General features: G+C 40.7%; 3 protein-coding genes across 3 annotated transcripts; 2 read left to right on the top strand and 1 right to left on the bottom strand.

Annotated features, from left to right (window-relative positions):
* Positions 1-373: 373 nt before the first annotated feature.
* On the top strand, positions 374-2,712 carry LOC131685915 (protein crooked neck). The gene is made up of 2 exons (XM_058969946.1): positions 374-506; positions 642-2,712. The coding sequence occupies exons 1-2, from the start codon at positions 471-473 to the stop codon at positions 2,706-2,708; spliced, it is 2,103 nt and encodes a 700-aa protein (XP_058825929.1). The 5' UTR covers positions 374-470; the 3' UTR covers positions 2,709-2,712.
* A 36-nt stretch (positions 2,713-2,748) lies between these two features.
* Positions 2,749-3,618, bottom strand: LOC131682287 (N-alpha-acetyltransferase 20). The gene is made up of 2 exons (XM_058963668.1): positions 3,447-3,618; positions 2,749-3,390 (listed from the first exon to the last, which is right to left on the bottom strand). The coding sequence occupies exons 1-2, from the start codon at positions 3,497-3,499 to the stop codon at positions 2,922-2,924; spliced, it is 522 nt and encodes a 173-aa protein (XP_058819651.1). The 5' UTR covers positions 3,500-3,618; the 3' UTR covers positions 2,749-2,921.
* A 7,045-nt stretch (positions 3,619-10,663) lies between these two features.
* On the top strand, positions 10,664-16,684 carry LOC131681162 (uncharacterized). The gene has a single exon (XM_058961874.1). The coding sequence runs from the start codon at positions 10,664-10,666 to the stop codon at positions 16,682-16,684; it is 6,021 nt and encodes a 2,006-aa protein (XP_058817857.1).
* The last annotated feature ends 4,798 nt before the right edge of the window (positions 16,685-21,482 follow it).

Genomic DNA, 21,482 nt, shown 5'->3' with positions numbered 1-21,482 from the left:
ACTGGTCTGCCATCTTATTTGAATTATTCATACCTGAAATTCACTTAGATATTTTTATGTTTGATACAATTACGTCAATCGTATATGTTGGTCCAATGAATTCCAGGGGGTGTTCACATACTATTCATCGTTGTCAGATGACAGATCAAGGAAGACATTAAAAGTCAATCTACGGGATTTTTCACGTAATTCCGATTTGTGACGATTTGTTTGAGTGTACGACTTGCCGGCTCAGAACACTGCAAGCATATATTTTGGATTCCATCGCGTGAATCGCCTGCATGTATGCAACAACATGAGCCTTGCACTAGAGCTGTGCAGCCGAAAGTGGCCCCCACTTTTGTATACCGCCAATGAAAACTGCTGTCACGTCGAAGCGATTATTTTTGTTTGGAACTTGGAAGTTACAATCGTTTGCCTCGATTATCACAATTCAATACGTATCTTTTATAACATTATAATATCTCAAAATGGAAAAGCCACAGAAAATGCCGAAGGTGGCAAAGGTAAGAAAGAATTCATCGAATAAATCCAGTAAAAGAATTTCTTGTCATTTTCCTTGATCTGAAAAATAGTTTCAACTAACATGTCCTTGTTGATACTAATAAAACTACAAAATTTGATTGTTTCCCTACTTTCAGGTGAAAAACAAAGCGCCAGCGGAAATTCAAATCACCGCCGAGCAGCTGCTGCGGGAAGCGAAGGAACGCGATCTGGAAATTCTTCCACCACCACCGAAGCAAAAAATTTCCGATGCCGCTGAATTGGCAGACTATCAGCAGCGGAAGCGAAAAACTTTCGAAGATAACCTGCGCAAAAATCGAATGGTCGTCAGCAACTGGATTAAGTATGCCCAGTGGGAAGAATCACAGAAAGAGATCCAGCGGGCGCGGTCCATATGGGAACGAGCAATCGACAATGATCACCGAAACATTACCATCTGGCTGAAATACGCCGAGATGGAAATGAAGAATCGACAGGTGAACCATGCCAGAAATTTGTGGGATCGAGCCGTGACCGTGCTGCCACGGGTCAATCAATTCTGGTATAAATACACGTACATGGAAGAGATGCTGGAAAATGTTGCGGGAGCGAGACAGGTTTTTGAGCGCTGGATCGAATGGCAACCAGAGGAACAAGCGTGGCAGACGTACATAAATTTCGAGCTTCGCTACAAAGAGATTGACCGTGCAAGGCAGATTTATGAGCGTTTTGTAATGGTCCATCCGGAGGTGAAGAACTGGATTAAATTTGCTAGATTTGAGGAATCGCACGGATTTATACACGGAGCTCGCTCGGTGTATGAGAGGGCAATTGAATTTTTTGGCGAAGACAATGCTGACGAAAGACTTTTTATCGCTTTTGCTCGGTTCGAAGAGGGACAAAAAGAACACGATCGAGTACGGGTTATTTACAAATATTCGCTTGATCATCTGCCGAAGGATCGAACGGGGGAGTTATACAAAGCATACACCATTCACGAGAAAAAGTATGGCGATCGGTCGGGAATTGAAGACGTCATCGTATCGAAGAGAAAGTTCCAGTATGAGCAGGAAGTGGCTGAAAATCCAACGAACTACGATGCATGGTTTGATTATTTACGGCTAGTGGAAAATGAAACAAATCTGGAACTCATCAGAGAAACGTACGAAAGAGCCATCGCAAATGTTCCGCCAGCCAAGGATAAAAATCTTTGGCGAAGGTACATTTATCTGTGGATCAACTATGCCCTGTACGAAGAGCTAGAAGCAGAAGACCTGGAACGAACCCGCCAAATCTACAAAACTTGTCTTGAGCTGATCCCGCACAAGATATTCACATTCAGTAAAATCTGGTTGCTGTACGCGCAGTTTGAGATCCGCTGTAAAAACCTGAAGGTGGCTCGTAAAACACTCGGAATGGCCATCGGAATGTGCCCTCGTGATAAACTATTTCGTGGGTACATCGATTTGGAAATTCAACTGCGAGAATTTGACCGTTGTCGAATTTTGTACGAAAAATTCCTCGAGTTTGCGCCGGAGAACTGCATCACGTGGATGAAGTTTGCCGAGCTGGAATCGCTTCTCGGTGACATTGATCGAGCCCGCGCTATCTACGAGCTGGCTATTCAACAGCCACGATTGGACATGCCGGAGCTGTTGTGGAAGAGCTATATCGATTTTGAGGTACAGCAGAATGAATTCGAGTTTGGTCGCCAGTTGTACGAACGGTTGCTTGAGCGGACAACTCATGTTAAAGTTTGGATTTCCTATGCCAAGTTTGAGATGGCCGCTGAAAGTGAGGACGATATTAACGTTGCCCTATCTCGACGAGTTTATGAGCGGGCTAACGATAGCTTGAAGAATGCTGTCGAGAAGGAATCCCGTGTGCTGATTCTCGAAGCTTGGCGAGATTTCGAGAAAGAGCACGGCGATGCGGACAGTTTGAGAAAGGTAATGGCCAAAATGCCCAGGAAGGTTAAAAAACGGCAAAAGATCGTTTCCGAAAGTGGTGTGGAAGAAGGCTGGGAAGAGGTGTTCGATTTTATCTTCCCTGAAGATGAGATGGCTCGACCGAATCTGAAACTGCTTGCTGCAGCCAAAAATTGGAAGAAGCAGAAAGATGTTACGCCTGTCGTTGCTGCTGCTGCAAGCGCTGCCGATACTACTGAAATGCCAGAAGCAGAAAATACGAGAAATTTGGCAATGGAGAAAGAGGTGAAAAGTTAATCGATTCCGTTTTTATTTTTTAATAAATGTAATTCAAAAATAATTTTTGGAAAAACGTATATTTTTTCAATCATAATGAATCCTTGATGCGATTTAGATTTTGGTTATACACTGTGCAATTGTCCATTGGTACTATACATTTTTGTTCAACACCCATTTCGTCGGAATACTCTGCCAGACAAAATTTTAAATTGAAATTCTATCGTCGACCTATCAGTCCACTTCATCCGGTCGAACTGGATGCGTCAACGGAATCACCGACTTTCGATGTATATCCCTGGAGCAAGCTTTCCTCATATCGTACGCATCCTCATCCGGATCACCAACGTAATATTCCAGCACCGTCCGGTACACGATATAACCCAGCTTGGTGTACATGTCGATTGCCACCTTATTACTAACCCGGACGAACAAATCAACAAAATAACAGCGTTTCTTCTCGGACACGTCCTCCAAGAAGTTCATGAGTGTTGCCGCTAGCCCAAGCCGCCGGTAATCCGGTGACACGGTTAGTGCAGTTACGTGTCCGTGCCAGTTTTCTCCGTGGCCTGCCGCTTTTCCCATAATGTAACCCATGATTTCCCCACTTGGTGACTCAGCCACTTGGAAGTACTCTGGCCAGTGGGCCAAATATTGCATGTAGAACGACAGACAGTACGTTTCCGTCAGCGGATCGAGGTTACTATAAATAAAAGAATTTATTTTTAATCAGCTAATTAATTGAATTTCAATACTTACACTTTGTTGAATTTGAACATATCATTGCAGGTGAAGGGACGAAGAGTAGTCATTGTGATATACTTTATAAAATACTATAAAATAAGCTCAATCAACAATTTAAGTGATAAATATGTAAAATATTTGATAAACTAGAGTATCACACAATACTGGGTTCAACATTGACAGCGGACTAGGGATGTCCAATGACAAGAAATTTGCAGGTATAAGGTACGCTAAACCATTCGCTGTATACACTAGAGCCATCTAGGTAGTCGGCTAGATGTCTACCTCTATTAAAATATCGTCCAAAGGGTTGGATGTTCTTGGTTCGAATCAAAACTCGTCGAATGCAAACAAATTCTTTTGTGTCAAACTAGCGGCCAGGTGGTGAAGTAGTTCCCGGTCAAACCATTCGGAATTTGATTCGGAATCCTGATTGGAGTAAGTATGAATTCCAGCTCAAACGCAACAACCGATTCTGAAATCGATTGATTCGAAATTGGTTGTTGCATTTGAGTTGAAAACCATACTGACTCCATTCAGCAATCCGAACCGATTCCGGAATGAGTTTCACTGGGTTGGAGTTCAATGGGAAAATAAAGCGTTACCAGAAAATTATGATTTCCCAGATTACGCTTTAGAAAACTTCTCAAAAACTTTCGATCCCCTACAGGAAAATCTAATGTGTACTAGCATGATGTGGCACACCCTTTGAACTGAATATGACATATTTTTCCATTAAATACCCATACTATTGAGTCGTAAAGTAACTTTCCACATGATTTTAGCGTGAAAAACATGTACAGTCGTCATTCGCTGGTTGGGCCACAGCCTTGTCCAACTAACGAATTTGATTCGCTAGTTGGACCAACTGACAAATGTCAAAAACTCTCCAAAGGAAATGTTGGCAGTATAAAAGCATCTGTTCACATCTCTAAATATTGTCAGATTGATTGTCAAAGGCACATAAAACGTATGTGTGCGCTTGGGAACTTTGATATTTTTTCATCATTAAAATTTGATGTGTGTGGAACACAGGCATGGGAAAATTCACTCATTCGTTTGATTACATCTGATAGCCATTAGGTTGTCCCAAAATGACATAATGTTAAAAAAGTCATCGGGCTCACTTCTTAAATGAAAGATTAGGGTATTAGGACCAGTTTCTTCTTTGCTAAAACGCTTCCTACTGGTAGCGAATTTTTATTTTTTGAAACATGGGCCAATTTCAAATTTATACCTGTTGAAGTGATCCTAAACTGTCTTAGATTTTTTCAGCATTTTTTATTTTTCTGGAGATCCAAATGGAGAAGTTTGGTTAGTTAGTTTGTACAAATTTTTAATTGTAAGAGCGACAGAGCCATTAAAACTTAGTAAAAAGTGAAATTTTTGGTGTTTTCAGTATTTTTTCATCAAAACTACATCTACAAAATTTTAAAAGTATAGAGGACACTTTATATAGTTAAGCCGAATACAGGGGCGTAATTTTGCTGTGAAAAGTGTACAGCTACGGTTAATGGGGTATGAGTTATTTAAGTTTTTGTTAGATAATCTTTGACATTTTTAGCAATTCATCAAAAATAATGCTGTTCCAAAAAGCAAATCAGTTCAAATGTGCATTGACCACACATTGTTTTTCGGAAAATAGACGAAAAATGATTAAAAATAACGTTTTCTGTACGTCTTTAGTATGTCAGGACGAGGTTTAATGAGCATCTAATGATTTTTTTGTAACCTATAATATAAAAATAATGATAACTTTGCTAATGACGCCAAGTTTGTAATTATTTTTTGAAGAGTTTTTCTCCATAATTACTTCTAGGAGGAATCTTCAACAAAATAATTGTATCAGAAGATGCGTTGTATTCTGTTGTAAAAATTTTTCGAGGATATTTGCCCCAAATTTGACTATTTTGGAATTATGTGATCTAAACAGTAAATATCAGTTTTTCAACACTCACCTCACTCTTCTGCATTTTTCTCCACTTTAAAGTTCCTAACATGGAAACAAGACCTTATATATAAAATGTGAATACGCCAATCAATCCAGCCTTCAAATATATGCCATAACTTGCCATTAACTCGACATATTTGTTTAATTTTTGTGATTTTCAAACCCGCTAGGTGGCTACTAGTACACGCAGAAAAAATTAGCATATTTAAACCAAAAATATGTGTTATTGAATCCAATCATTTATTGTTTATCACTTTAACAAACAAACTTATTGGTTTGAAAATATTTTTTTATTAGAACAACAACCAATTTTTACTTTCAATAAATACATTTTTAGTATCAATAATTTTCTTTTAATTTCAATAAAATAATTATTGAAAAACGGAACAATAATTTTGTTTTATTGAAACAATAAATAAATTTTATTGAATTCAATAAATAATTTTATTGTCTCCCGAAAAATAATTTAATTTATTGAATTTAATGCATAATTTTATTGAACCTACAAATCTTTTTTCTGCGTGTATACAAAAAAATTTAAAAAAAAATCGTCAGATGCTCATATAAACCGATTCTGATGTACTAGAGACAAGCGAAAAACTCCATTTTTCATCATTTTCTTTCTATTTTTCGAAAAATAATATGCGGACTAAGCACACTTAAGTCATTTTATTTTGTAGAACAGTGTTATTTTTTATGAAAATCATAAAATGTCAAAAAGTAATTTAACAAAAACTTAAATAACTCATACCCCATTGGCCGTAACTATACGCTTGCTTCAGCAAAATTACGCCCCTGTATTCGGCTTAACTATATAAAGTGTTTTCTATACTTTTAAAAATTTTCAGATACCCAGTTTTGAAGAAAAACTACTGCAAAATACCAAAAATTTCACTTTTTATTAAGTTTTGATGGTTCTACCGCTCTTATAATTCAAAATTTGTGCAAACTAGCTAACCAAACTTCTCCATTAGGACCTTCAGAAAATAAAAAAAAATGCTGAAAAAAATCTAAGGTCGTTCAGGAGCACTTCAAGAGGCATGCATTTGGAATGTTACCCTAAATCGGCCCATTTTTCAAAAGATTAAAATTCGCCACCAGTAGGGAGCATTTTAGCAAATTCACTCCGAAGAAGAAAGTGCTCCTAATACCCTAACCTTTCATTTAAGAAGTGGGCCCGATGACTTTTTTAACATGATGTCAATTTGGGACACCCTAATAGCCATTCATCCTTTGTTCAGCCGCACACAATCAGCATAGTGAGCATGGAGTAACGAACCATGAGAGAATGCGATAAATCCTCTTTCCACCACCTTGTTTGTGCAATCTGAAAGGTCAGCGAATGCACTATGTGAGTGAGTGGTTAAAAAATACTAGAAACGAACCGAACGTCTGCGAACAGGCAGGCATTCAATTCTGAATGAATCAAAATTCGCTCACTCATCGAATGCTCTTCAGAGGGTTCTCTGTGTGCCATTCCAATAATAAGCATGAGGCGCTGTATATATCGTTTACGTAGAGCTGTAGGAATTAGATTTTTCTTGAAACTTCTTGATCGGCTCGGAAGCCTTTTGGTGATTATAAGCCGGGGAATTATATGAAATTATAACACAGCTTGAATGCTGTTTCTGTGACATATGACTTCAATAATAATCGTTGCTTCACAGGCGAGGACTGGACATTGGGAAAGCGATAGAATTTGGTAAATTTAAAATTAATTCTTTTAAAAAGCTAACGCGATGTTTATAAACGAACTCATTATACCGCTACAGATCATAATTTCCTCACCCTTCGTAGTAGCAATCGCACAAGTGTTTATTATAGTAAATGAATAGTAATTAACGAACTTAAAGTTTGCAGCTATTGTTAAGATTATATTGATTCGTATACAGAGCTACACTAAATAATTTTATGTGTTGGATACGCAGGGTTGCCACATTAAAATTTGTAATTTTTAGGGACAAAATCTGGAAATCTGCATCGCGGGAAAAATTCTGTATCGAAAATTTGTATTCAAAAATTAGCAAGAAGCTTCCCAAAAAATAATAATTTGGCAATGAAAAATTAATTAATCTTTGTCTGGAGAACAAATGGTATCAAAATTTGGCACTTTTGTTCCACGGCTTAGTGTGTCTTAAGATCTGAACTGTACAGGGTGCCTTTTAAGTGTTATTATAGGTTGGGTACTACATATCTACACTGAAAATCTGTAAAATTTGCATTTTAGCCTTAAATCTGTAATCTGTATATACAGAATCTTGGTCGTAGATTATCTAGAAAAATCTGTAAAATACAGAATAATCTGTATATGTGGTAACCTGTATATGTGGATACGTTGTACATAAAAACGTAATAATACGTCTGTTAAACAATTTTTTTTTCATAACCAGCTCGTTGGGATAATGCCGGATATCAATATTTTTTCAATCCCCTTTAATTATCTATGTTTTTGGAAAGAGCTTGTCGAGTGGGTTTTCAAATAATTTTTTAACGTTGTTTTGGGATACAATAAATATAGCGACATCCGTGTAGTATTTTTTTTCCAAAACTTTCATTTGCTGGACAGACTCAATGAGACACAGTACAATTAGAACCGCTGGCCGAATCAGAAACGAACTGTTTCTCAGTCATGGTAATATTACAAAACGAGCATTTTCATGGCTGCCAGAAATTTGACGTTTCGTTGCTGTGCTTAATCGGAAATGATAAATCTGGCAAATACTAGAAAAAGATTTGCGGAGACTTCATTTTGGATCGATTGGATTCGCGTTTAGCTGTCAAATAACAAATCCAATCGAACATTGCCTATCCTTATTAACATTGGACGTGTTGCCATACAATGCCGGGGCATACGATGCCAAAAATGTTGGTTCTCTTTCTAGAGTTTTTCTAGTAAATACATAGCTAGTTTTTTATTTTCGGCAACAATTAATAGAAGCACGTGCATTATCATGTTGATATTCTGCTAGATAATATTACATACCGTAAATTTTAAAATATGGAAGAAAAACTTTTCATTTCACAATGGAACATTCAGTCAAAAGAACCATGTTTTTGCACGGAAATATATGATCCCTTACACAATACAGTAATAAATCGAAAATAATCGAATCACAAGCTTTTTGACTTATTAACCCTCAAAAAGGCAGGCGAGTCTCAGAGGCCCGGCACGTTACAATTTTTTAGTTACAAAAAAATGTGTATGCAGTATAAGCTTGGGCATGGAAATTTTGATAAGTAGCTTTGAAATCTATAACAAAAATAAAGAATTGTGAAATTTTCATCTATGGAGTGATGCGCAGCTATGTTTGAATTTTTTACATGCACAAAAAGGCAAGCCAGGGCTGGCGATTCCGAAACTGATTTGCAAAGCTAGGAAGAAGATGTGAATGAAAAATCTGAATATGTACTCCGGTTATGCATCAGAAGAAATTAAAAGCAACCCAGAAACATTTATTGGTCGTATTCAAATAAAATGGAGCTCAGAACCAATCGACAGTCAAAGTGATCTTCCGAGTACTCACCTTTTGGAAAAATTGACCTTTTTACATCCATCGCCTTATACGCTGAAATCGGGATTTGCTGCGTGTTCGTACTCATCATCCTGTAATTCCGGAACCGGATGTCGGATCAATTAGAAATTCAACAGCAGCCAATGGGAATGCTGTACCTTTCATTTGAAACCAAGTTTGTAAAAATCGGTAAAGAATTCGCTGAGAAATAGGTATGACATTGTCTTAGGAACTTGGTAAGTTCCCGCGGGATATCAAGAACTGCCATAGCTGGCCAATGTGGGCGAAGTGCCTTTGGTGGGTCATTAATGATCTAGACATGCAAAGCCAGGTAATGATGCACATATTTTAATATATATTGCATCATTTGGACATCATGGTGGTATCAGTTTCTATGGAAATTTGCTGTGTGATTGTACTCTTCAACACGTAACTCCAGAACCGCAAGTCGAATGAATAAAAAAAATCAATAGCGACCGATGGGAAGGCTGTACCTTTCATTTGAGACTAAATTTGTACAAATCGGTCCAGCCACCTCGACGAACTGAGTCGAATGGTATAAGAGATTTGGCCCTGTGGGTCTCGGTTAAAAAGTCGAAATTTCGACCGATTGCATAACCTTTCTATATGAGAACGGCGAAAAGGAGCTTGAATTTAGACGGGCCTGAGAGGCCCGGCTTGCCCTTTAATGTTAGGATTTTAGCTTGCCTTCACAAGGGTTAAATTAATTAAATAATCATTAAATCAGTACAGCGTGCAACTACTCGCTAAACCGTACCAAAAATATAATTTAGAAATATATCCGCCCTCTAGGACTTTTTTTGTTAGAGGAAACTTTGCCACTGCGACCACTATTCGGGTTATCTTTTATGGCTACCCCTGTTTTCTCTACATGTTACCCGAATCCAATGTACAATCGTGATTCGCTGGTTGGACATTTTTTAACTGGAACGCTTTTTAGTTGGACCTCCGCTAGTTGGACCAATGTCCAACTAAAAGGCATCTGAATGTCAAAATCTTATGCCAAATTTACATTGACAATCAATCTGACAATTATTAGAGATGTGAATAGATGCAATTACACTACTAACGTCTCTTTTGGAGAGTTTTTGACATCTGTCAGTCGGTCCAACTAACGAATCAAATTCGTTGGTTGGACAGAGGTGTGGCCCAACCAGCGAATCACGACTGTAGTTGGAAGCGAGTTGTTTGTTTGTCCACATGGACTAGGATATTAATGACATCATTCAACTTTCTGCTTAAACTCTTTAATCGCGTATATACACCCTACATGGGGTTCGCTCGATCTGTAGTTGCCAAAGAAGATGGTTTCATTCCAGTAAAGCCCATCCAGAATTTGAGCTGGTTTGAGGTTTCTGTCAGAATTTAGGATCAAATGAAACCACCGATCGCGACTCATTATCGGTTGTTTCATTAAAAACTGGTTGTGGCTGGTTTAACTACAATTAAATACAGGTGTTCCGTTGGGATGATTTTAGATGTTTTGATGCATTTATTTTTTTTTTAAATTTATCCTTTGGTCGTTAAAACGCCTCGTACACTATTTTTGGATGTTATAACATTGAATTTCACGTTCGTCATGATATCCAAAGCCATTGTTTAATATTGTGGTTGCAACTGGAAAATCCAACCAGCCACAATCGTATCTTCTCTGATTTTGAACAATGGAATCAGCATCCTGACGTCGTGAATTAGCATTGTTCGGATCCGAAGAAACTCAAAAATTAATAACGGATATAACCTCAAATATGGACGGAGCCGCGAATTTCACTCTAACACCGTGCGGGGTGTGTCATCAGACGTCGGTTGTTGCCGAGGGAATGATCTGCTGTGATTCCTGCGATGTATGGTTCCACGGTCGTTGCGTGGGCTTGGAATCAGTGGATCAATATGCCAAAAAGAATTGGTACTGTCAAGCGGATGCTTGCCAGCTGCAGGCCGATGATTATCGCAAAAAGCGGGAAGCGGAGTCCACGAAAAAGAGAAGTAAGAAGACGCTTGCAACGGATGATGGTTCGGATAGATCTAGCGTGAAGTCCGATCGTCAAACCGGTTCAGTTCTAGAACGCAAACTAAAAGCGTTAGCACAGGAGCAAAAGGCAAAAGAGGCAGAGATGGAGATCGAGCGAATCCTGGCGGAAAAGCGGATGGAGATGGACCGAACCCTTAAGGAGAAGCGATCGAAAATGGAAGAAGTGTTAAGAGAGAAGCAGGCTAAACAAGAAGAAGAAATGTATGAGGAAGATTTGAAGAAAAAGATGGCTCATGTGGATCGAATACAACAGATTCGCGATTCTTACGAGGCACGAATGGGACACATACAACAGAGGTTGGACGGCTTAATTTTTTCCGACCCAGCGAAAAATGAAGCTCAGCATATCAACGAGCTGGTCATGAAAGACCCGGAAGAAGGCTTCTCGGGTGAATTAGTACAATCTGCACCCGTAGTACATACACCGCTGCCCAATCCAAATGTTGGAGCCAAAGGGGCATGTGAAAAACAGGACGAACACCACCTAAAGAAAGGAGAAAAGCGTCATGAACAAGAAACCGACCGGTCATGCGATGAAAGCGAGATAGAAGAGGAATATAGCGATGAAGAAGGTTCGTCTGACTGGGATTCCGACTGTGATTCGGAAGCGCCTGAGATTTTGTCACAAAGCGTTGCACAGAAAGCCGTAATACCGGGAGATAGGAAGCAAAGGCGAAAGGTGGAAAGCAAAACTAGCGTTCACGGGCTGGGGCAACGGAAAGCTGGACCGACGAGGATGCAGATGGCGGCAAGGCAAGGCATTACGAAGAAATTGCCAATTTTCTCCGGACGCCCGGAAGAATGGCCGTTGTTTATAGGGACATATCAAGCGTCAAATCAGGCTTGTGGCTTCACGGACATCGAAAATCTGGTGAGGTTGCAAGAAAGTGTGAAGGGTCCTGCCTTGGACAGCGTACGCGGTCAACTGCTGTTACCCAGATCAGTCCCAAAAGCAATTGAAAAGCTACGTCAACTGTATGGGCGACCTGAACAACTGCTACAGTGCTACCTGGAGAAAGTAAGAGGGCTAGAATCTCCGAAAGCCGACAAATTGGCAAGTTTCATCCCATTCGGGAATGCAGTGGAACAACTGTGTGACCATCTTGAGGCTGCCGAACTTGACCAACATTTGATGAATCCACTGCTGATTCAAGAGCTGGTTGACAAACTTCCAGCGCGCGACAAGCGGGAGTGGGTTCGCTATAAGAAACGCAAAAGTGTGGTGACGTTGAGAACGTTTACGGATTTCGTGTCAATGATCGTATCCGAAGCGTGTGAAGCAAATGCTGGAGTGGGAAGTGCAGTCTACAAACCGTTGTCGAATGAAGCATCCAGCAGAAACCGAGCCAGGGAGAAAGGAACGCTGAATCACCACGGCGGGCAGGAAGAACAAACTAAAGCGATCCAAATAACTGAACAGAAAAGGAAGCAGTGCAAAGTCTGCCATCGAACCGATCATCGTTTACGATTCTGCCAGGATTTTGAAAAAATGAGACTGGCTGATCGAATCAAGATCGTCGAACGGTACAAGTTATGCAAGGTGTGCCTAAACGATCACGGAACTGCCCAATGCAAGTTCAATCTTCGATGTCGAGTCGGGAACTGTCGAGAACGTCACCATTATTTGTTGCATAATGGAGTAGAGTCGGTTGCAATCAATGCACATATAAGAACAAACGAGCGAATCATGTTTCGTATGCTACCAGTGACGCTGTACAATGGAAACAAGGCGGTGAACACAATTGCTTTTCTAGACGAAGGAGCCTCCGTCACTCTACTCGAGAAGTCTCTGGCCGACCGTTTGGACGTCGCTGGTGTCCACGAACCACTTACCATCAAATGGACAGCAGATGTCACTCGTGTAGAAAGCAATTCGATGCGGATGAATCTCTGGATTTCTGCGCGAGGATCGGGGAACAAAATTAAACTGCAAATGGTGCGAACAGTAGATGAACTTACGCTCCCGCACCAGGAACTAAAGGCAGCAGAGTTGTCAGCACAATACAAGTTCCTGAAAAAGCTTCCAATCTACTCATATGAGATGCAACGCCCAGGCATACTCATCGGTCTGAACAATATTGACACATTCGCACCGATAGAATCTAGAATGGGTAGACCGGGAGAACCAATCGCCGTCCGATCCAAACTTGGTTGGACTGTGTACGGACCTAAAGTAGACACTCTCCCTGTCGAACCCCTTGTCGGTTTCCACGAAAGAGTGACCAATGAAGATCTGCATAGCTTGCTGAAGACCTACTACGCTGTTGAGGAGAGCAACGTGACAGTGCTGCAGGAGTCTAAGGAAGATCGCAGAGCACGGGACATCCTGGAACGTACTACCAAGCGAGTCGGTGAACATTTTGAAACCGGGCTGTTATGGAAATGTGATGATCCGCAGTTTCCGGACAGTTATCCGATGGCCATGCGAAGGCTGAAGCATCTGGAACAAAAACTTGCGAAGTCGCCGAAGTTGTATGAAAATGTGTGCAAGCAGGTTCAAGAATATCAGATAAAAGGCTATGCTCACCTAGCCTCTGAAGATGAGTTGTCTGGAACCGACAATCCTAAAGTCTGGTACCTTCCTTTAAACGTAGTTCTTCATCCGAGAAAGCCAGAAAAAGTCCGTCTTGTATGGGATGCAGCGGCAACAGTGAAGGGCGTTTCCCTCAATTCGCAACTCCTCACAGGGCCAGATATGCTGGTACCGCTCACGACTGTAATCAACCGCTTCAGAGAACGTCGGATCGCTTTCGGAGCAGACATCCGCGAAATGTACCATCAAATCCGTATAAGAGATGAGGACAAGCAAGCCCAGCGTTTTCTGTTTAGAACCAACCCTCTCAACCCTCCAGATATCTACGTCATGGATGTGGCTACCTTCGGTTCAACGAGTTCACCATGCTCAGCGCAATATGTGAAGAACCTTAACGCGAGTGAGTATGCAGATAAGTTCCCAGAAGCAGCCGCGGCTATAGTCGAAAACCATTACGTGGACGATTATTTCGACAGCGCCGATTCAGTACAAGAAGCAATTCGACGTGCAAGCGAGGTAAGGGAGATCCATTCGAGGGCGGGTTTCGAAATAAGAAACTGGGTCTCTAATTCAAACGAAGTCCTCGAAGGGTTGGGGAAGTCGGCAACCAAAAGAACTGTCCATTTTCACCGAGATAAAACGAATGAAACCGAACGGGTGCTTGGTATAATTTGGGATCCAGTCTCTGATGTATTTTCATTTTCCACCGAGCATCGGGAAAACTTGCGGCCCTATCTGCAGGGAGCTACGAGACCTACAAAACGACTTGTGTTGAGCTGTGTAATGGGATTCTTTGACCCGCAGGGTCTGCTCGCCCCATTTACCATTCATGGCCGGATGCTAGTTCAGGATTTGTGGCGCACAGGTTGCCAATGGGACGATGAAATTGATGACAGTAGTTTTGCTAAATGGAAACGGTGGACCAGTTTGCTACCGGAAGTCAATGCTATTCGCATCCCGCGTTGCTATTTTAACTGTGTCTCAGCTGATGGGCAAATAGAGCTTCATATATTTACGGACGCTAGTGAGTTTGCCTACGGTTGCGTTGCCTACTTTAGGACAATTAAAAACGGCAAAGTTCAGTGTTCTTTGGTGATGTCACGTTCGAAAGTGGCGCCATTAAAGCGTCAATCGATTCCACGTCTCGAGCTTATGGCGGCAGTGCTCGGAGCCAGAGCGATGCACAGTATTCAGTCGAGTCATTCTTTCCCCATTCAGCGAAGATTTCTTTGGACCGATTCTTCAACGGTACTTAGCTGGATCCGTTCTGAGCAAAACAACTATAAGCAGTTTACGGCGTTTAGGATTGGGGAAATAGTGGAGTTGACGAGCGTATCCGACTGGCGATGGGTCAAGACGAAATTCAACATCGCTGACGTGCTTACTAAGTGGGGCAAAGGACCGCCGCTACAATCGGATGGACCATGGTTTCAAGGGTCAGAACTTATGTACCAACTCGAGCAGGACTGGCCGAGGCAGGTGCTACCAGCTCCGGGTACAAAGGAGGAGATGAGAGCGTTTTCTCTTTTCCACGACGTTAACGTTCCAGAGCGTTTGATGAACGTACAAAACGTTTCCCGCTGGCTTAAATTGCTTCGTACGACAGCAACTGTAGGGCGATTTATCGAAAATTGCCGGCGCAAGCGAGTAGGACTTCCGATATACACTTTAGTTGCTACTATAGGCCAGCTGAAACTACTAAAAGGTGGATACAAATCTATTCCAATGCCGCTTACGCAAGAGGAACTGCAGAAAGCGGAGACAGTGCTTTGGAGACAAGTTCAAGCAGAAGCTTTTCCAGACGAAGTAAAAATTTTGCTAAAAAACCGAAATTGTAAACTCGGACAATCTTCGATTGAGCTTGAAAAATCGAGTGAGATTTTTAAACTTTCTCCAGTTTTAGACACCGATGGTGTGATACGGATGAACGGCCGCTTGAAAAAGTCAGAATTCGCTTCATTCGACATGAAATTCCCAATAATTCTACCAAAAACTCACGAAATAACCAAGAAGCTGATCCACCATTTCCATGAAAAATTTGGTCATGCAAATCGCGAGACCGTATTCAATGAACTGCGGCAGCGGTTTTATATTCCCAAGTTGCGGATAACGATAAAGCAAGTGATGAAAGAGTGCATGTGGTGCAGAGTAAATAGATGTCATCCAGCAATACCTCAAATGGCCTCTCTTCCTGTTCAGCGAGTTACTCCAAACCTGCGTCCGTTTAGTTCAGTTGGGGTGGATTACCTTGGTCCAATTGGAGTCACGGTAGGCCGACGCAAAGAGAAGCGGTGGATCGCACTGTTCACCTGCTTGGCGATTCGTGCTGTCCATTTAGAAGTCGTACATGGTTTGAGCACTCAAGCGTGCCTCATGGCGATCCGTAGATTCATCTGCCAACGCGGGGCACCAGAAGAGTTTTTCTCGGACAACGGCACAAATTTCAAAGGGGCGTGTAACGAAATGATGAAGGCGAAGAAGGAGATAGATCTAGCATGTGCGCAGCAAGTGACAAGCCCAACAATCCGGTGGCACTTCAACCCGCCAGGAACACCACACATGGGTGGAATATGGGAGAGGATGGTGCGGTCAGTTAAAGCAGCAATGATGGCTTTAGACGATGGTAGGAAACTGACAGATGAAATCCTACTGACAACGTTAGCAGAGGCTGAAGACATGATAAACTCACGTCCATTGACCTACATACCACAAGAGTCGGCGGATACTGAAGCACTAACTCCAAATCACTTCCTCCGGGGAACAGTAAAATCTTCCGACATGCCAGTAACTGGACCGACTAACATGGCTGAAGCATTACGCGACATGTATGCGCGTTCACAGTATCTGGCTGACAAGATGTGGGAAAGATGGCAGAAGGAGTATCTTCCTAGCATAAACCAACGGACAAAATGGCATCGGAACTGCAGACCTCTGAATAAAGGCGACTTAGTGTTCATCGTGGACGGGAAAAATAGGAAGAATTGGACTCGTGGAATCGTCGAAGAACCTATAACCGGATCCGATGGAGTAATCCGACAGGCGATGGTTAGAACTGGCAAGGGAGTGTTCAGGCGTGGGGTTGCTAATTTAGCAGTGATGGAAGTAAGTGATGGTAAATTCGCACCTGTTCAAGATCCGGTGACGAAGTTACGGGCTGGGGATTTGTTCCCGACGAAAGCAGATGCGGGAGTACTGTCGGTCTAGCAACGTACCAAGTCTATAATGCCAACTGCGCTAATGACAATTATAGATGTAAACAAAAACAAAACAGTATTAGCATTTTGGTGAAGGGTTGTTTAATTCTAAAATAAAATTATATTTTTTCTGGTAAAATCGGCGAAAAGGGTGAAAAAAAAGTCTATCACTTGCAGTTTGCGTTCTTGTGTAGTACCTGTAAGTAAGAAAAAAAAGAATGAATAATTAAAGATAAAAATAACAAAAATGCAAATTTAAAATAGGCAGAATACTTGCGAAGAATAGCGAGAGAGGAATCCGTCTAAAGCACGAGGAGAAGAAAAACTATTAATTGTAAGTACTTTGTGAATTCATATAGAAGGGAAATTAGTAAATAAAAATAATTTGCAGTTTGAGCTGCACGAGATTATCGTCTGCTACGAAAAATACGTTGTTTCTTCGGATCCGAACAAGCATTGAACAAGATAGAAAAAAAATTGTCGCTGGTTTGATTTTCTAGTTTTCAACTGCAACAATAATATTTTAACAGTGCCAAAGACAGATAGATTAATAAATACACAAATGGTAAAAAATACTTCAACATGATACAGAAGAAATAAAGTCAGTAACTGGTAGGTCACGCTAGCCGTTAAATGATAAGCTTGCGTATGTAAAAATTAAAAATCCTACCTCTTGATGTATTTTACCTTTGCACTTATAACTTGACTTCTAATCATAAATTTTTCTATGTATTACCTCTACAGAGGATATTGAACCGATTGAACGATTCAATGGTTTAATATGATGATTGAATCAAGATTGGACTTATCGAGTGGCTCGCAAACCATAACAATAATATTTTTCCCATACCTGGCTTGGAACAAATAGAATTTACAGTTACGTGTTTGTCAGTGAAGGTACACGCGTGTCCTGTCTTTGTATTTGTCGAGTTCGCTTGAGGACCGCAGATTTCAATCAATCATTTCAGAGCCGGTGGTGCGTTCAGCGTTTAAAATGCCACCAGTTCCTATCAAAATGCTTGTCTACCATTACCGAAAAAATTCCAAAATTGTTCGATCGTATAACTTATCTCCAAGCGCCCCATGAACTGCTTTCTTCGTGGTGTTTAATGTTTGCTGCAAACTTGGTTCATCAGCAAGCCAAAGAATAAATTGATCTCGAGGTTTTCGCTGACTGTGTGGCGCTATTCACTCAAAAACCTTCAAATTAACCCGCCATTTCCACCGTGTTCTCCTTGTAGTGTAGCGTATATTCCACGAATAAAGTACGAAGGTTGTGAAATGACCAACGCAAACTTATCTTCATAAGCATCGCTTTTCGCCGACTTGTTATTGCAATACGGAAAAATGACCATCAATTCCACCAGTGTGAATGTTCACATGATTGTAATTATCGGAAACTATGACCAACCATTCGGTGATAATTAGTACATAGTACCAAAAATCTGTCTGCCGTGTTTCAGTACAGTCGTGATTCGCTAGCTGGGCCACAGCCTTTGTCCAACTAATGAATTTGATTCGCTAGTTGGACTGACTGACAGATGTCGAAAACTCTCCAAAAGAGCCGTGAGTTAAACTAAATGCATCTATTTTCATCTCTAATTATTGTCAGATTGATTGTCAAATTGAATTTGACATGAAATTTTGGCATTCAGATGCAATGGTCCAACATAAAAGCTGTCCAGTTGAAAAATGTCCAATCAGCGAATCACGACTGTATTTTCGTAATATTCTCGTCCCAGCTTCGTTTGCCACATATACCAATCAGTTGCCGGATAATTTCCAAAATCACAATGCAACTGTGATTTGTATGTAGCATCGTCGTCATGATTAGTCGTTCCAACGATCGTGCGGCATCAACAACCACCATCGTCACGCAAGATCGACCGTATATACGATAAAACCAATTTAACGTGAAATGTCAATTGTTCTCGATTTGCGAAATCTTTTGTTTCCTATTCTCAAAAGCTAGCGAATGGAAATAATAAAGCGAATCCCGATGATTTGCTGGAAAATTGGTTATTGTTTCAAGTTGCTATATAAGCCAAAATGAATTACAAATAGAATTAGTTTTTATAGCTCATTATCAAACACGCTCATCGCACCGAAAGAGCCATAAGCCCATAACTATATGAATAAATAAAGAAGGGTTGCTGGAAAAATAATTTTTGTACGCATTAAGAGGTCATTCAATATACCAGTAAGTGACGGTAAATGTTTCGAACAATTTTTCTTGGGGATGTTTCACAAAGTTTCAGGGTGTGTCTGTCGTGTCCGGATGAAACAGCAACACAACTTTTTCACGCAAAGTCCATCACACAAATGACGAACTTTTGTTCTCCCGTTAAATTCTTTCTTCTATAAATTCTCTCCTCTCTGATGTTTCATTTTGATATTATTCTCTTCCCCTCTCAATCCAAATAGTGTCGTTGCTGTCCGACTTATCGAATGAAATGATCGACAATTTCCTGTACTAGGTTCTACCGCAACGTGTCCGGTCTTTGACTGGCAAGGTATCTTCAAGTTCTGGTTCTATTTCAATTCCGAACTCTATGATCAACAAATTTTGATGAAATAAAGAGAAAATACTATTTAACTCGGTGTTTTTTTCACTTGAATGATTTCAGTGGAAAGTCAAGTGACTGACAATATTTGCATTAATCAAATTTGTTACTATGTTTTAATTGCCGCAAGGTTCTACTGTATCGATTTTGTTGGCTATTTTCGACAAATTTGAGACCAGGAGAAACGAAAGCAATGAAGTTGAAAGACGGATAGGTATTCTAGAGCGAATCAATTATGAACTTAGAACGGAAAACCAGGACTAGGCAGGCTCATATGGACATGATCGAAAGGAAATGTGAAGAATTCTTTGGTAGAACTTGGGTGCAACGCCCAACTCCTACTTAGCAGAAGGCAAAGAATTCTTCACATTTCCTTTCGATCATGTCCATATGAGCCTGCGTAGTCCTAGTTTTCCGTTCTAAGTTTGTAACTGATTCGCTCTAGAATACCTATCAGTCTTTCAATTTCATTGCTTTCATTTCTCTTAGTCTCAAATTTGCAGAAAATAGCCAACAAAATCGATACAGTATTATTCAATTTTCTACATACAATTATCAAGTGTCAACCTATTGAAATTCACTGTTATAGAATAGTAATGCAAAATTTCACAAGATTTTCGAATTATGTTGCGTTGAAATAAAAGGTAACACGTTTGAAATTTTAGTACGGTGCGGGCAACTGAATGACATTCGAACTTCGGTTTCAAAATGTGAAGTTCTTGGACTTTGAATAAAAGTTATTTGAAACCGTGGTGTTCATAGTTGCAGCCAAGGATGCAAAATGCCTACCTTTTCTGCGGCTATATTTTTTCTGCCTACATTCTCATTTCTCTTTTGCTGCTGCTGTCGTTCGCTATTGCAGGACGCCCCGCGCTGTACGGCTGTCTGTAAGCAAAGCAGTAACATGACAACGAAATACTGCCCCAGTACAGCCACCAGACGCGGGCGGTACAGCTTCTCTTTCCTTATTTTACACTTTTTAATATTTTTAATCTATTCAATATTTTCTATCACAAACGACAAAAATAAATGCGGTTCGTTTGCGCCACGACCGGCATCAACGCTTTCGTGTGCGGGCCTCTCCCTTTGACTACGCAGAGAAAAGTGTACAAAGCGAGAGAACAAACTTTACTACGCCATACTCTCACCGAGCAGTTGGAGTACAGCAGCAAAACAAAAATGTATTCTACTGCTCTACAGGAAAATGTACTCGGTATGGCTACCGTTCTGGCATGAGCTGTAGTGATGCGTCGCTGTACGGCTTGTGCAAATGTAAATATACCGAAAAAAATGTAGTTTACCAGTACCTTTGGCATCCCTGGTTGCAGCTTTAACATGTATGGAAACACTTACGGCCTGGATGAAAACCTGTTTTTGCTAAAAACCGGTTTTCGGCTAACCAGCCACCTGAAAACTGGTTTTCAACAAAAAGCGGTTTTCATCCAGAAAAGAAATTGGCCGTTTTAAAACAACCGGGATTTCGGTCAGTCATTGAATAACTCGGTCGATGTCAATCAAAGTTAAAGTTAAATATCGTGACACGCTGGTTGGGCCACAGCCTCTGTCCAACAAATCTCCGATTACATAAAGGGAAAGTGCCATTTGAACAAATATATTCTGATTCCTGTCCAATTCCATTCGCTAGTTGGAACGACTGACAGATGTCAAAAACTCTCCAAAGAAGATGTAGGTAATGTAAATGAATCTATTCATATCTATGACAAATGTTAGATCGACTGTCAAATTAAATTTGACATAAAATTTTGGCATGCAGATGCTGTTTAGTTGGACAATGATCCAACTGGCGGAGGTCCAACTAAACAGCGGTCCAATTAAAAAGTAACCAACCAGTTAATCACGACTGTACTCTTCAGTACGGGACTCTTAAAATACCCCTGGGCACACATTTGAAAATCCAACCAGCGACGACCGTAATGCGCATTATTCGAACAATGATGCGCTATAATGCGCACTACTTCCAACGTGATGGATTAGCACTAAACAAGCAAAAAACGATTGTCGCCGGTTGGATTTTCCAGGTTTCAACTGTAATGATACCCACGCAAGAAACCAACACACTCAAAGATGAAAAATATTCCCACCTTCAACATTCTACTTTTTGTATCAGCACGAGCTGCAGCTGTCATTACGGCAAAGAGGTCAACTAGCAATTCGATCAGATTGTACCGATACCCCAACTGCCCGAAAAATGGCTTCCGTGGTGCGGTTACGATTCGAGCACAG

The sequence above is a fragment of the Topomyia yanbarensis genome, chromosome 2 (genome assembly GCF_030247195.1).
Source record: "Topomyia yanbarensis strain Yona2022 chromosome 2, ASM3024719v1, whole genome shotgun sequence".
Taxonomy (NCBI): domain Eukaryota; kingdom Metazoa; phylum Arthropoda; class Insecta; order Diptera; family Culicidae; genus Topomyia; species Topomyia yanbarensis.
The sequence above is the reverse complement of the archived record's forward strand: the minus strand, read 5'-3'. Positions and strand labels throughout refer to the sequence as shown.

Excerpts from the sequence above, each read along its gene's own strand:
- LOC131685915 (XM_058969946.1), top strand. The coding sequence starts at position 471 with ATGGAAAAGCCACAGAAAATGCCGAAGGTGGCAAAG. Across the intron at positions 507-641 it reads AAATGCCGAAGGTGGCAAAG|GTGAAAAACAAAGCGCCAGC; the intron begins GTAAGAAAGAAT and ends CCCTACTTTCAG.
- LOC131682287 (XM_058963668.1), bottom strand. The coding sequence starts at position 3,499 with ATGACTACTCTTCGTCCCTTCACCTGCAATGATATGTTCAAATTCAAC. Across the intron at positions 3,391-3,446 it reads ATGTTCAAATTCAACAAAGT|TAACCTCGATCCGCTGACGG; the intron begins GTAAGTATTGAA and ends TTTTATTTATAG.
- LOC131681162 (XM_058961874.1), top strand. The coding sequence starts at position 10,664 with ATGGACGGAGCCGCGAATTTCACTCTAACACCGTGCGGGGTGTGTCAT.